Below are 16,622 nucleotides of genomic sequence, written 5' to 3'. Positions count from 1 at the left end.
GTTCCTCAACTGATTCCTCTGGCCTATAAATCACAACACATTCATTTTCCACAGAATCTAGTAACCTACAGTAGCTTATAGGAAATAAATGGGCGCATCAAATGATCCATCCGAGTCCAGAGATTCCGCAACTTTTCCATAGCTCAGATCTTTTCCTTGAAAGCCTTCAAAGTTGGTATCATATAGCTTGAAAGAAACAAACCTATGATGCTGGAAACATCCACAGCAAAAATATAATCATACAAAAGATTAAATTTGAATTTTCCAACGACACGGAACATAAAATAAAAGAAGTTATCAAAATGAAATTCATATGATAGAACGACACAAGCGGAAGCATGAGACGCTCAAAAATACAACCCCATAGCAAACTAATGTTTGCAACAAAATGCCTGAAAGAGCATCTATCGAAATATCAACACATCAATTTGGTAGGGAATGCATACGAGTGCATGTACCATAGCTTTCCAGTATTAAATCCAAACCAAACTAAATACATAAAACCACATCAATGTCAACAACTAACTCTATTAGATGAATGAATCTGGAAGAATCAACAACAAGAAAATTAATAAGCAAACAACCAGCCCCTGCATGCGCACAAATACAAAGCTCCCAATCACCATGCATAAAGCCAAGATATTAACCTGAGACTACTGTAGTGATGATAACTATGAAAACATGAAGAGGAGCAAATAGAAAAAATGACAGTGTAAAAAAATTCGAAGGAATGCAACCAAATATATGAACACCGATAATACGAGGAAAGGACAAAAAGGGAAATATTTACTTAATCACTACTAATATCGAAAAGAGATTCAAAAGATGATCCATGCCGAATCATAAAACAAACATATGAGATGCCAAAAAAAAACAAGAGACTTGAACATAGCTATATTAACCAACACGAAGAGACTTCCATTATTGCTAAAAACAAACTTGCCTCTAATACCATGTTAAAACTAGAGCCCAAAAATCAACGAAGACAAAGCTGAAACAAAGAACATCAGAAATATCCTAGGAAAACCGTTTCAGAATGAAGGGGAAAAACCCAGCCACACAACAAAAATATCATTTTATTGAAAATAGAGTTCAAGTGTACAATGCCTATTGCTTGATTCGATATATATAACTTAAGGTGACTCTTCACATTCCAACTAAAGGACTTTTCAATTTTCCAAAAGGACTCTTTTTAATAATTATAACTACAACTCTTCAAATGCACGCGTCATTACATTTAATATTACAATTCAACATAAGTGTCCTTTTCAACTGAAGGTGACAATAACAGTAATAACGTCCATATTTCCGGAGATAAAGATCTCTATCATAGCTACAATCTTCAACACTTCCTCTTTTGGACGAAAAGGTATGGGAGCATGTGAGTTTTTTAAGCCCAGTAGACATTGGCATTATAGAATTGAATTCAGTAAGAGCTTTGAGGCATTCCAAATGACTTGGAGATTGAAATGCCTACTACCTTATTTGTTAGTAAACAAATTCATTGTATTCAGCAATCACATGAGAAGCAATTACAGGGGCAGAAACATATTCCTACTCCTATATCACACCCAAGAGCATCATCATTTACAGGGGCAGCCTCAAGACCTTCTTCCACTTTTAGTGCTATGGCCAAAGCAAAACCAAGCAACAGGAAATGAAAGGTGACAACTCAAAGTAACCCCATAGCAGATCTATTTAATGTGTGCATTAAAAAGAAGATAAAGGAATCCATTAGTAGATTCTTTTTTTCCAATGGCATACCAATTCATGTAGCTCAATCTCATTATAAGGAGATGATGCAGAAGGCTGCAAAGGGGGGAGGAACATCATTTGTGCCACTGTGTGAGCAGAATTGAATACAACAATCTTGGATAATGAGTATGCCAAGATCAGTAAAACGATGGAGACCATAAGGGCAGTTTGAGAGGACTTAGGATGCAACATTGTCATGGATGGGTGGACTTAAGATGACTTGAGCACTTGATTGCTTTAGTGCTTGAGTGCTTAAGCGTGATGATGGAGAACACCTTCAGTCTATGCGCAAGTTTCAGCCGTCAATCTTCTATTTGAGCTTCTCCATCTCATATAGAAAAACGCCTTTGGCGTAAATATGTAGCTGCTGTTTATTATATATCTTCTGAGACTGCTTATCCTTGTCTTTGATGCTTTTCATTTAATTGGCTTTATTGATCCTTCCTGGATATCCCTCAAGTCTGCATATTCTACTCCAAATCTGTTCAACATTGTATTCACATCTGCTGTAATAGTGTGTTTGCATGATTGTAATTAGCCTGCTATAATTCGTATGGTGTTCCTTGTTTGTAGATTAAGTTCTTGTTTCTATTATGTTTTTCCTCCTAAGGTATCCCTCTTTCTCTTGGTGACTGCTGCCTTTAATAAAACTGTTGATTATTATTAACTTGATTACATCCTTTCCTTCACATACGTTTCTGCTCAGCCCTTCTCCTTTTCTGCTCTCAAACTGCCCTTTTTGTCTGATCTAAATATACTTATATTCCAATGTGTTCTGAAGTTGATCTGATTTACTTCAATTTATTCTCTGATCTGATCTTCTTTCTTAATTTCCCATCTGTTCTTCGCACACTCAGAATTATTCCTATGATTCCCCTCACTTTTCCACCCAAAGATCTCTATTTATACCATGCACATGCACCTCCTCACCTAACGTTTGTGCCTCCTAAATGATGTTTGCCAGAAGAAAATAAATTATATTTTTATTGTTTGAATTCCTTTTTTCAAAAGTTGGATAGCAATGCAAGGAGAGGCCGGCCCTGGAAATATCAAAATTTCATCTAATTCAACAACATTAAACAGGTCATCAACCTAGGATCTAAACTATTTAATTTATATCTCATTTTGGGTCGGTCCTCTTATTCAGTCACCTAAGATTTGCTATTTATTGCTGTGATCTGTCTTTTCCTGACCATGATCTTAGGCCAGGGGCATGACATGATGGTATCAACTCAATTATTGTGGAGATGACGGCCATCGTAAATGAGAAAAAGAAAGATCACGAGTAAAATTGTTTCAAACAAGTGCAAACAATTCTTGTTGAGTGGTGAAACAAAATGACTACAATTTTACATCTTCTTTCCTTTGCATTGACTTCAAAATATTACATCACCAAGATCCCTTATTTGTCAAGAGTTGCACCGTACAAGCATAAGAAATCTGCAAAGGGTACAACATTGCATTTGATAGACTCTTCCTGAATTGTATAATACTATAATGTAATTACAAACAAATTTGTTCATTGAGAACACTCAAAAGGTCAACATGTTTCCACTCTTCCTAACAAGTATATTGAGCAAATCATGGTACCAAAACCTAATTTGGCAACATACGGCCAAAAAAATGTTGCCACGCATGTTGCATGCACAGGATGGAAACCCTTTGTGCATGGCTTGGAAAAAGAACAGGAGAGAAAGATGTTCTTCGTGGTGGAATTAATGCCATCAGTCATTTTCGCTTTGCCTTAAACACATGTTTCGTACAGTTACTATAATAGTATATTTTTAGAAGTTTTTGAGATCAAAAAATAGCACTAATGTGATTTAATGGGTAACAGTAACCTACAATGCGCTATACTGAGCAATTTCTCAACTAAGAAGTATGTTCTCTCTAATTTGATGAAACTGAATTTTACCATCAATAAAGCTAAGTTGCTGAATCATGGGACTTTTTCAGGTGTTTATGTTAAGAAATTAACCTCGATAATCCACAGGTCTATGGGTGCAGATCGTGCCTTACTCTCCTTGCTATATACTCAATTGAGAAATGGCATTTTGTAATTATTTATACTAGCCCTATGGGTGCCGGCAATCTAGGTGTAATAGCTATTAGTCTTGTGTCTTAACTAACTTTAGTTAGAACAGACTAATAACTGTTATGTAGTCGCCAACTTAGGGTAAACTAATTACTAGTTAAATGCTGAGGGTTATGTCCCTTAAGGGACATACCCTCTGAAATGGATATATAGGTGGGCTGTGAAGACAGTATGGAGACACACAGCACACCTACAGTCTGATCTCCAAGTCTTCATAGCCTCACGGGTTATCTGCAACATTTCAGTACTCCAGTTCATACATATCCCAGGATCTAAAATTATCTCATTTGCATATTAAAACCTGAATATAAGTTTTATTGCCAAGATTATTCCTGTGCCTATCTAGTCTTTGTATTTGAAGTCTGATCCTATTATCAGAATTTGAAGAACTTTACATGGTATTAGAGCCTAGTTATCAGATCTAGGGCTCTGCAAATTTTCAGTGATCAGACCTTTTACATTTAGTAATTGTCTTCCATTTCCAATGGCATATTCAATCAGACCTGAAGATAGATTCGATGGAAAGGAACATTTTGAAGCATGGAAATTCAGAATCTTGATGATTCTCGAAGAAAATAATATTAGACAGTTTGTTGATGGAGCATCCAAAGAGCCACCTGGTGAACCCCACAAATCTATATGGATCAATGGAAACAGGAAAGCCATTCAAATCATATTGGATGGAGTTAAGAATGACATTGTGCCTATGCTTACAAAACACCAGACTGCCTACGATATGATGAATGCATTACGAAATGCATTTGAAATAAATAATGCAACGAGGGTCCTTGCACTAAAGAGACAATTAAATCACATCCAAATAAAGAAAGGAGAATCAATAAACTCTTATTTTCTAAGAGTCGCTAGTATTAGAGATGAATTGCCCAGCATAGGAACCATCATAAATGATACCGAATTAATGCTCATGGCCATAGATGGACTACCAGAATGATGGGAAACATTTGTACAAGGAATAAGTGCTAGAGATCAGCTTCCCGATTTTAACACACTTAAGAATGATTGTCTTCAGGAAGAATCAAGAAAACTAAAGAAAGGAGGAAAACCTAAAGTGGAAGATGAAGAACTTCACGTTCTTAATGCCAATTCTTATAAAGGCAAGAAAAAGCATTTCAAAAAAAATAAAGGAAATTAGAAGAATGGCAAGCCCAAGAAAGACCTATCAAAAATAAAGTGTTTCAAATGTGAAAAATTTGGACACTATAGATTTAATTGTCGAGAAAACTCCAAGCAACAAGCAAATTGCATAAATGTTGTTAAAAAAAAAGAAACTTATGATCCAGAGAATCGTGTATTGTATTCCTCCTTATCAAATGAAATCTCAAATAAGGCATGCGTGATAGATAGTGGATCCTCCAGGCATATAACAAGATACAAGGAAACTCTAGATTTCTTGACCGAGAAAGTTAACGGTGAAGTTACTATTGGTGATAACTCAGCACATTAAGTTAAAGGAATTGGTAGTTGCACTTTGAAGCTAAAGACAGGAAATGCTCTTCTTCTCAAGGATGTACTATATGTACCAAGGATAAAAAGGAACCTAATATTAATTACAGCCTTAGAAGATGATGGACACAATGTTGCATTCGCGGATGGCAAAGTATTAACTTGGGCTAAGAACTCTTCCATCAAGAAAGCTAAAGTAATTGGTCAAAGAAAGAGATATTTGTATGAACTGAATATAGAACCCATTCAAGCCCTTCTTCACAAAGCAAAAGATTCAAACGAAATATGGCACAAAAGATTAGGGCACCTAAACTTTAAAACCCTATCTACTATGGAAAAGATGGTTACCGGATTACCAAAATTAAACCAAGATCACCCTAGTATTTGCAAAGGGCGTGCCCTAGGTAAAAGTACTACAAGTCCTTTTCATGTTAGTACTAGAAAAACAAATAATGTACTAGAATTAATTCATTCAGAATTATGTGGACCCATGTCCGTTCCCTCCCTTGGAGGATTCTGGTATTATGTCTTGTTCATAGATGACTTCTCTAGGAAAAACATGGATTTACTTTTTAAAATGCAAAGAATCAGAAGAAATCTTACAAAGATTTAAGGAATTCAAAACATTAACAGAAAAATTTTCAGGACATAAAATTAAAACCCTTAGAACAAATAATGGAGGAGAATATACCTCAGATTTGTTTAAAACTTTTTGTAAAGAATCAGGGATCAAGAGGGAGTATACTGTTCCTTATAATCCTGAACAAAACGGGGTAGCTGAAAGGAAAAATAGAACAATTATAGAAGCTGCTAAGGCTATGATTTTTGATCAAAATCTAGAACACTATCTTTGGGCAGAAGCGTTTTGTACTGCTGTATACATCCAAAATAGAAGCCCTCACTCCTATCTTAAAGATAAGACCCCTGAAGAAGTATTTACTAAAATAAAACCTAATATAAGTCATCTCAGAATCTTTGGATGTCCTATATACATTCATGTGCCAAAAGAAAAGAGGACCAAATTAGAACCATCTGGAAGGAAGGGTATCTTTGTAGGGTATAGTGAAACTTCTAAAGCATATAGAATTTTCATACCTGGATAGAAAACTATTGAACTTAGCAGAGATGTAATCTTTGAGGAAGATCTTGCATTTAAAAGAGCAATAAATTCCCATGAACCCTCTCCTTTATCAAATTCTGAAAGAATAAGTGAATGTAATGTCCCCGTTTTGGTTGACATCGTTTTGCGTGCCGAATCAGTCTATCACAGACTCTCGTAGACTAGTGGTTGTGATGAGAGGATCCTTCTGGCGTTTATTTGAGGATTGGATGGCTTATTATGCTCTTGGAGATATTATTTTATCATTACTTTTTTATATGCGGCCTAAATGTTATAATTTTAAGTTGAGTTGCACTTTTTATTTTATAAAGTTATTTAATTATAAAAGTGCATTACAATGAGTTTTTATAATGGATGCTTCTAGAAGTTCTTAGTAACTTCTTAGAAAAGTGAATAAATAGAGGGCTTGGCCTCTCATTTGCATGGACAGGATTTGATAATTCAACTACATCTTCTATGAGCATTTGTGGAGCTTGATAGTCTGCAAATATTCAGCATAATCCTTGAGAACGATACCTCTCAAGAGATTGCATAACTAAGGAAGTGAAAGACCTTCTGAAGGGTTGCACATTGGAAGTGGTACTCAGCCATTTCATGTTGATCTTCATTGGTATATTCAGTTTGGAAAGAGATTTGATTGAGGGTTTGATTTTTTTTTAAAAGCAGTCCGAAAAAGCAAAACCGAAAAGGTAGTCCAAAAAAAGCAATCCGAAAAAGCAGAACCAAAAAGACAAGCTGAAAAAGCAGTCCGAAAAAAAAGGCAGTCTGAAAAAGCAATTCGAAAAAGCAAATCCGGAAAAAGCAGTTCGAAAAAAGCAAATCGGAAAAAACAAAGTAGAAGGGGCAACATTGAAGAAAATTATTATAGCCATCTACAACCACGTTCCTTTGTTAGTATTTCTTTTTAGGTGTATAAGTTTCAGCTGTAGGTGTGCATTATACCAACATTATCATTTTTTGTAATCCATGTAAATGCCAAAAAACTAGGCCATAGTTCATGAGCATTGAATTAGAAATTTCATTTAAAAAGATAATAGTTGCTGGTGTCATTTAAGCAATTCAATATCAATACTTACCAGCTAGTTAGTTTGCATACCAACTATTCGTAAAAATGTCAGTTGGCTATAGGTGTTCATTTCTCGTGCTTAGATCATATATATGCAATGAATATTGTCAAAATTAGTTGCACACTCATGTTAGGTCATTGTGTAGTCCATTTTGAGTCTTCTAGCACAAGATTCTCATTGATGCAAATTGAAGAGTCATTTAAAGCAAGCTGAAATACTATATCAGTCATATGTCCCTTGCATGTGAATTGTTTGATGAAATTCCTTGAGTTTTTATCAGCATTTTTGAGAGCAGATTTGAGCTTAGCACATATTCAGTATGTTACATTGCACAATTCAGACTACATGCCAAGTGTTTGACGTAATTGCATAGTTTAGTGTTAGTAGTTTTTAGTGACCTTTGAGTAAGGGTCATTACAGTGGTATCAGAGCGGTTTCCTGCCATCCTATGGAGGTCTTATTGAGAATTTGGAATAGCCAAATAGAGAGAAAAATGTTTGACAAAATGAATGTCGGTCCAGATTAGGGAAAGGAAAGATTCTTACAGTTATTAGACACCTTAGCACAAGGACAGGGATCAGCAGAACAGAGAGCACAGGAACAAAGTCAGAGATTGGAGCTTATGATGCAGATGATGGCTCATCAAACGGGGTTGAATGCTAATGTGGGTGGAGGAAATAATTAGAATGGTAATAATCAAGATGGACACATAATGGAGGCGAACAAGTTGGGAACAATTTCGGTCATGCACCCCAGCAAACTAGGACAATGAGTTCGCGGCCAATGATTCCCACATTTCCTCTTAGAGCTCCAGAGCAGCCCGTACCAGAGCCCCAGATCACTAATATACAGGACCAACTAAGGAGAGATTGGGAAGCCAAAGGTCCAGATTTTATTGCTGCAATTACCTTTAGGGAGTATATAGATGTGCGGATGAAGCATATGCCACGTGGACAAGACAAGAACCAGAGCTATGAGCTATGGAAGAAAGTAGGGAAACTTCAGTTACCATATTATGATGGCTCGGGGAAGTCTATAGCAAGAGCTTGGGTTCAAAAGCTTGACACATACTTTCAAATAAACCCTATGCCTGAGGAAGAAGCTATTAAGTATGCAGCAATTCACCTGGATGGGTTAGCACACAAGTGGTGGCATCATGGTATGGTCACTATGGGTCATGCACACATTACCTCATGTGGAGTTTAGGGAGAGACTGATTGAATGTTTTGATAGGCCTAAGGATTATACCTTCCCTATGACAGGTAGAAACTTGTATGAGGAGTTTAACAAACATGCTGATTCAATACAAGGAGACATTAGCACATCTTCAGGTAATGGTTTATTTGCATCATCTTCACAGGTAGAAGGGGTTACAGACGTTGTGCAAGTTGAGCCAAAAGGTGATATCACAAGCACACCGGATTGTGCGATTGACACAAATAGTGATTCCAGTACAGTTGGGTTGGATGAAGTTACAGCAGTTGAGGATACTGTCATGTTTGAGGATAATACAGTTGATCAGAAAGTGAGCATTCAGGACTTTGCAGAAAATGAGTATCAAGCACAGTTGGATGCTTCTTCACATGAGATAGAGGCTAGTAGCTCTTTACTTGGTTTGGCAAGCCAGCTGAAGACAAGGGACAAGAATATTGTCACGGCTTTATCTCATCATGACAAGATACATGGATTGATTGAGAATCACATTTGGATGATTCAACTGCAAGAGAGACAAAAAGGAGTCACAACAGGTTCTTGTGACAACTTACAACAGATCAAGGAAGGCATGGAGGCAATGAAGGTAAGTTACATACACCTACTTTCAGATCGCGATCATCTCCTTAATCTTCTAGGGATCTATTTAGATGCATTGAAGAAGGAGGAGGTTGACCGGCTTTCTCATGCGCTGGAGGATACTCGAAATTCCTTGGTGTGTATTCAATTGGCTCTCCAGGATTCTGAGAGACATGTGGACGAGCTTTGTCTTGAGGTGAGCTCAGTTTGGGAGTTAGCACGTATAGTAGGGACTCAGTTTTCTTTTACAGTCAGGTCACATGTTGATGATTTCTCAGAGATGACAAAGTTTACAGGAGAGTCCCAAGATCTGAGTATTACAGATGATAGCTATTCTAAGGTTACTCCTTTGGACAGTGTACCAGGGATAGAGTATAGGAGTTCGACCAATCGGCACAATCATGTGTCTAGTCAGCTGAGAGTTGGCAAGCAAGACATTTCTATCGCTTGCGAGCATTTCGATGTTGTTCGTCAGTTGTTAGCAGTTTATGGATGGGGTTCTCCTACTAGTGATGAGCAGGGAGGCAGTTATTTTTCTTTGACAGAGATCCACTCTTTATGGGAGGCTATCCGGATTCTGAGACAAGATTATATGTAGTTGGTAGTTGACAAAGATTATCTTATGGAGTGGTGCAGTACAGCATATGACGCGTTATTGGTCAAGGAAGATGAGGTGAGTGAGCTTACTCAGTAGCTTGAGGTGACTTCTGAGTTTCTTGAGAGTACACAGTTGGCTTTCAAGGAGTCACAGTTTCATTTAGCTAAGGTGACCATGGAGTTAGAACGACTTCAGTCTTTACCAGATTCTGTACAATCACGGATCGTGGTGTCTGGTGATCCGAGGATGTCCATGATTGAGGTTGATAGAGGCAGTGGAGATGAGGAATTATCTGTCCACGACACTAGTACTGGCATATTTGGTCCGTTTCCACTGGAGGTAGGTTCAGCTGAGTTAGGCGCTGCAACTGAGCATTGTGGTATGTTTGACTTGAAGGGCACAGAGACTAGTGATGTTGTTGATTTTGCGCCCTTGGCTATATCATCCTCTGACTTAGCTGATGATCAGTCACAGTTGGTTTTATCACGTCTGCAGGATGAGTCGTTGACTGGGATTGGTTCTTTTTACCGGCATTATACTGCAGGATATGTTCATCGGTTTGCTTTTGATCCATGTGTTGAGGAGTCGATGGTAGACAGGTTTGGACTGAGCTCTCTTTTTTGCTATCTACCGTGTAATGGCTATTCACCATCAGCAGTGCATGGGTGTTATGGTTATGAGACAGTGGCCGGTAATTTGCAGAGTTGTGTTAACTGCAGTAGATGTACAGTGTGTGGATTCTCTATATTTGGTGCAATTTCATGTAGGAGTGGTCACCATTGTAACAAAGTTGGAGTGTGCATTCCGCATAACACGGTGGGTTGTGTGGATGGTGTTTATTATGTTGACAGTTTGGGTGATCTACTCTACTTGGGGTCTGATATTTTGAGAATTTGTGCCTCGTGGGTTCCTGACTGTGGCAGTAGTGGATTTGGAGTTCAGTTGCATCGTGATTCATGATTTATTCATGGATTCCTCTTGGTTATATTTCAAAGGTTGTTGCTGAAGCCCACGTTGACTGACAACAATACAGTTCATGACTACATTTGGGATCTAGGTGGAGCGACTAGTTTGTTGTTCAGCCATTGCTTGGGGACAAGCAATTTCAAGAAGGGCGGACTGTAATGTCCCTATTTTGGTTGACATCGTTTTGCATGCCGAATCAGTCTATCACGGACTCTCGTAGACTGGTGGTTGTGATGAGAGGGTCATTCTGGCGTTTATTTGAGGATTGGATGGCTTATTATGCTCTTGGAGATATTATTTTATCATTACTTTTTATACGCAGCCTACATGTTATAATTTTAAGTTGAGTTGCACTTTTTATTTTATAAAGTTATTTAATTATAAAACTGCATTATAATGAGTTTTTATAATGGATGTTTCTAGAAGTTATTAGTAACTTCTTAGAAAAGTGAATAAATAGAGGGCTTGGCCTCTCATTTGCATGGACGGGATTTGATAATTCAACTACATCTTCTATGAGCATTTGTGGAGCTTAATAGTCTGCAAATATTCAGCATAATCCTTGAGAACGATACCTCTCAAGAGATTGCATAACTGAGGAAGTGAAAGACCTTCTGAAGGGTTGCACATTGGAAGTGGTACTCAGCCATTTCATGTTGATCTTCATTGGTATATTCAGTTTGGACAGAGATTTGATTGAGGGTTTGATTTTTTTTTAAAAGCAGAACCGAAAAAGCAGTCCGAAAAAGCAGAACCGAAAAGGCTGGCCGAAAAAACAGTCCGAAAAAATAGAACCGAAAAGGCCGGCCGAAAAAGCAGTCCGAAAAAAAAGCAGTCAAAAAAAGCAATTCGAAAAAGCAGATCTGAAAAAAGCAATTCAAAAAAAGCAAATCGAGAAAAACAAAGCAGAAGGGGCAGCATTGAAGAAAATTATTACAGCCATCTACAACCAGGTTCCTTTGTTAGTATTGCTTTTTAGGTGTATAAGTTCCAGTTGTAGGTGTGCATTATACCAATATTATCATTTTTTGTAATCCATATAAATGCCAAAAAACTTGGCCATATTTCATGAGAATTGTATTAGAAATTTCATTTAAGAAGATAATAGTTGCTGATGTCATTTAAGCAATTCAATATCAATATTTACCAGCTAGTTAGTTTGCATACCAATTGTTCGTAAAAATGCCAGTTGGCTGTAGGTGTTCATTTCTCGTGCTTAGATCATATATATGCAATGAATATTGTCAAAATTAGTTGCACACTCATGTTAGGTCATTGTGTAGTCCATTTTGAGTCTTCTAGCACAAGATTCTCATTGATGCAAATTGAAGAAAGAGTCATTTAAAGCAAGCTGAAATACTATATCAGTCATATGTCCCTTGCATGTGAATTGTTTGATGAAATTCCTCTAGTTTTTATCAGCATTTTTGAGAGCAGATTTGAGCTTAGCACATATTCAGTATGTTACATTGCACAGTTCAGACTGCATGCCAAGTATTTGACGTAATTGCATAGTTTAGTGTTAGTAGTTTTTAGTGACCTTTGAATAAGGGTCATCACAGTGAATCTGAATCTCAGAGGGAGAACTTAGAAGAGGTCGAAGATGAAATAAACCTTGAAGAAAGTTCAAAGAAAAGGCCACTTTGGGCCATAAAAACAGTTGAAGCAGCTCAAGATTTTGCTGCCCCTTCAAGATCTGTTAGAGAAAGTAAAAGATCTAAAAGATTCTCTGGTTATACAGCAAATATGATTGATTTATCCAAAATAGAGCCAACCAATCCTTCTGATGCTATTAAACATCCAACCTGGAAAGAAGCTATGACAGAAGAATATCAATCAATTATGAAAAATGATGTTTGGGATTCCTAGGCCAAAAGGAAAATCCATTGTGTCTTCAAAATGGATATTCAAAATAAAGCATGCTACTGATGGAAGTAGTGAGAAATATAACGCCAGATTTGTAGCCAGAGGTTTTTCTCAGAAAGAAGGAATTGATTATGAAGAAACTTTTGCTCCTGTTGCCAGATATACTACCGTTAGAGCTATCTTAGCAATTACAGCATCTAAGGGATGGAAGGTACATCAGATGGATGTAAAGACAGCATTTTTCAATGGAAAGATTTTAGAAGAAGTCTATATAGAGCAACCAAAAGGTTTTGAAACTCATGATCCAAATGCCTTTGTTTGCAGACTCAAGAAAGCTCCTTATGGGCTTAAACAGGCTCCCAGGGCCTGGTATGAAACGATTGATAAATATCTCACTAGCTTAGGATTTTCTAAGAATGAAGCTGATCCGAACTAGCATTATAAGAGAGATAAAGATGGTATGGTAATCTTGATATTGTATGTTGATGATTTGTTAATCACAGGTGATGATTATCTTATAGATCAATGCAAGAAAGATCTTATCAGAGAATTTGAGATGGAAGACTTGGGTCTTCTCCATTACTTCCTAGGATTGGAAGTGCGACAGAATGCCGATAGTATCATACTAAATCAAAGGAGATATCTGGAAGAAATTCGGAATGTGGAACTGCAAGTCCATGTCTTCTCCAATGGAGACCAATTTGCATAAACTTAAAGAAGCAGTTGCAGAATCACCTCCAATAGATTCTACTCTCTACAGGCAAATAATTGGGTCTCTGATGTACCTAGTAAATACAAGACCTGATATTTGCTATGCGGTTCATGCATTAAGTCAGTTTATGTGTGAACCTAAGGAGATTCACCTAGTTGTTGTTAAACACATTATGAGATACCTTCAAGGTACTCTTAACTATGGACTCAAATATGAGAGAGTTGCTTTAGATTCGAATGGATTCACCGATTCAGATTGGGGTGGAAGTGTAAAAGATAGGAAAAGCACTTCAGGATGCTATTTTAGTTTAGGATCAGCTATGATTTCATGGATATGCAGAAAGTAGTCTTCAGTAGCTCAGAGCTCCACAGAAGCTAAATACATTGCAGCAGCAATGGCCTCTCGAGAAGCAGTATGGTTGAGGAAGTTGATTGTGGGATTATTTGGGCAAGCCATGAATTCTATGATCATTCATTGTGATAATCAGAGTTCCATCAAGCTCTCAGTGAATCCAGTTTTCCGTGATAGATCCAAGCATATTGAAATTCCTTACCATTATGTAAGAGATATGGTAGATAGGAATTCTGTGAAATTGGAATACATTTGTACTACAAATCAGACAGCTGATATACTCACCAGACCTCTATCTAGAGTAAAGATAGAACATTTCAGAAAGAGACTTGGTATGGTTGAGTTGTAATTCATTTTTGTACTATTTGATTATTAATAAAATGATAAATTTTATTTTGTTAAGCTATTGACTGTTATGGGCTCCACCATACGTAATCATTATTTAAGAGGTGACGATCTTTGAAATAATGAATACTTGTGCAGTAGGCATTATGAGAGGTGACGATCTCCTAGATAATGTCCTAACAGTAGATTTTACTGTAAGATCCAAGTGAATTTTAGATCGTCTTGTGACATTGACATGTTCATGGGTCACAAATTGGATAAATAAAGAATTCTAGAAATTCTTCAGGTTTATCCTATATTCGGGTAGATCTTAAATTCAGGATCTAGTTGTGATTTAGAAGTACCAGCTTCTATGAGTCACAACATGTGCTTTATCACTAGTAGCAGTGATTTGTCATATCACAGGTTTAGTAATATGATTTTGTATCACATGTTTTATGATACTATGTATTAAGAAGAGATAGACAGATATAGAGTATTAATTCTTGCTTAACATCTGTATTGATGTTGCTAGATATAATATCTCTCTGTAGGATTATCAGGTTAAGAGGGAGTGTTAAGAAATTAACCTAGATAATCCACAGGTCTATGGGTGCAGATTGTGCCTTACTTTCCTTGCTATATACTCAATTGAGAAATGGCATTTTGTAATTATTTATACTAGCCCTATGGGTGCCGGCAATCTAGGTGTAATAGCTTTTAGTCTTGTGTCTTAACTAACTTTAGTTAGAACAGACTAATAACTGTTATGCAGTCGCCGACTTAGGGTAAACTAATTACTAGTTAAATGCTGAGGGTTATGTCCCTTAAGGGACATACCCTCTGAAATGGATATATAGGCGAGTTGTGATGACAGTATGGAGACACACAGCACACCTACAGTCTGATCTCGAAGTCTTCATAGCCTCACGGGTTATCTGCAACATTCAGTACTCCAGTTCATACATATCCCAGGATCTAAAGTTATCTCATTTGCATATTAAAACCTGAATATAAGTTTTATTGCCAAGATTATTCCTGTGCCTATCTAGTCTTTGCATTTGAAGTCTGATCCTGTTATCAGAATTTGAAGAACTTTACAGTTTACAGGTATGAAACATACCGGAATCTAATTCTGAAACGAATCTCCTGCGGGTACACATCTGGGATTTGTGTTTTAAATGCCAAAATGTTTAGTGATTCTAGTTTGATCTTTAAGATATTTTTAAGACATAGACTGCTGATTAACAAACTCTGGACTTACCTATCATGAGATCCTTTTTGATGCAGAAACCTGAATTTAAATTAGAATGATATTTTTCAAAAATTGAAATTTGTAATGGTTTTGTTTACAATATGTTTAGGTATATGGCATTCTAAACTTAATTCTATTTTTAAGCAACACACACATACATATATACATACATACATACATACATACACATATGCATACATAAGTATATATATTTGTATGAACGTACAAAAAACATACCCAACCCCCTACAAAAATTCTGCGTACCAGCATTTTGTACCGACGTACCCATACTCGTTACCATTCCCAATTTGGCAACTTAGCAATAAAGTCTTGGGAAAACGTATTGTCAGTCATACGAAACTCTCATAGAAAACCGAAAGTTACTTCAAAATTAAACTGGTGTAGCTCATTTAACACTACAAACAACTTACAAATGAATCCAACATTTCATTTTATAACAATTTATTCTTCCTCCCACAATAGCATGCAGTATGCAATCTCTCTTTTGGCATATCTAACATGAATTTTAATCCTTAATTTATTTTGTTTCTGATAGTTTCCAAATATAGAAAATAGAAAATCAAGTACAGAGTTTTGATTAGAATGCTTGTATCATGGTTTAATCTAGAAATCTGTAGACAATGCATAAGCCATAGTAGCGAGATATTGAACTCAAAAGTAAATACCATAACACTTTAAATCTTGATTAGAAAGTGTTAAATAGAAACAACCAAAAGCAATATGGGGTCCAAGCCACAATGAATACCTTCAAAGAATTTGCTTCTTCTCTGAGTTCACTGAATAATATTGACGCATACTTTTCCTGCTTTGCACTGTCTTCAAATTGAAGATTGGAAGCTGCCCAAATACAACAGTTATCCAGCAAAACAGGATTTAGAGTTTAGAACCTACCAAATATTAAATACAAAATTTTTAATTCTTTAAAGCATGGGATTGTCTTAATAAGAAAAGAATATTAACTAGTAGAAATGCCTAAGAAGAAAGAAAAAAATTACCCACAAAATCTGAAAACCTGCCTTAGGAATTTCAGTAAATGGGACTTTATTAAAAATAAGTACACAGTTTACAGTATTAAAACCTTTATTGAGAAATTTGAAGATATCTGGCCATAGCTGTGGATCCTTAGGACCAGGGACTTCAGTCTGATGAAACTTACGCAGTTGCCTTGCAATCTGTGCTGCATGCTTTGGCTTATTCATGTCTGCCAATTTAGGTAAGACCATCAACATCAACTCTA

The 16,622-nt window shown here is 36.6% G+C and overlaps 1 protein-coding gene across 2 annotated transcripts in view; it reads right to left on the bottom strand.

Moving 5' to 3' along the window:
- The window catches only part of EMB1187 (Protein kinase superfamily protein), a 144,122-nt gene that overhangs the window by 85,227 nt on the left and 42,273 nt on the right, over positions 1–16,622 (bottom strand). For both annotated transcript variants that reach the window (XM_089821595.1, XM_089821594.1), the window contains exons 5-6: positions 16,464–16,586; positions 16,131–16,222 (exon numbers count right to left, since the gene is read on the bottom strand). In XM_089821595.1, the coding sequence (XP_089677721.1) occupies positions 16,131–16,222; positions 16,464–16,586 (215 nt within the window). The remainder of the gene's footprint in view (positions 1–16,130; positions 16,223–16,463; positions 16,587–16,622) is intronic.

This window comes from Cupressus sempervirens, chromosome 3 (assembly GCF_028749045.1).
Source record: "Cupressus sempervirens isolate cs-2001-9-10 chromosome 3, ASM2874904v1, whole genome shotgun sequence".
NCBI classification, from domain to species: Eukaryota; Viridiplantae; Streptophyta; class Pinopsida; order Cupressales; family Cupressaceae; genus Cupressus; species Cupressus sempervirens.
This window is presented reverse-complemented; position numbering and strand designations above follow the sequence as displayed.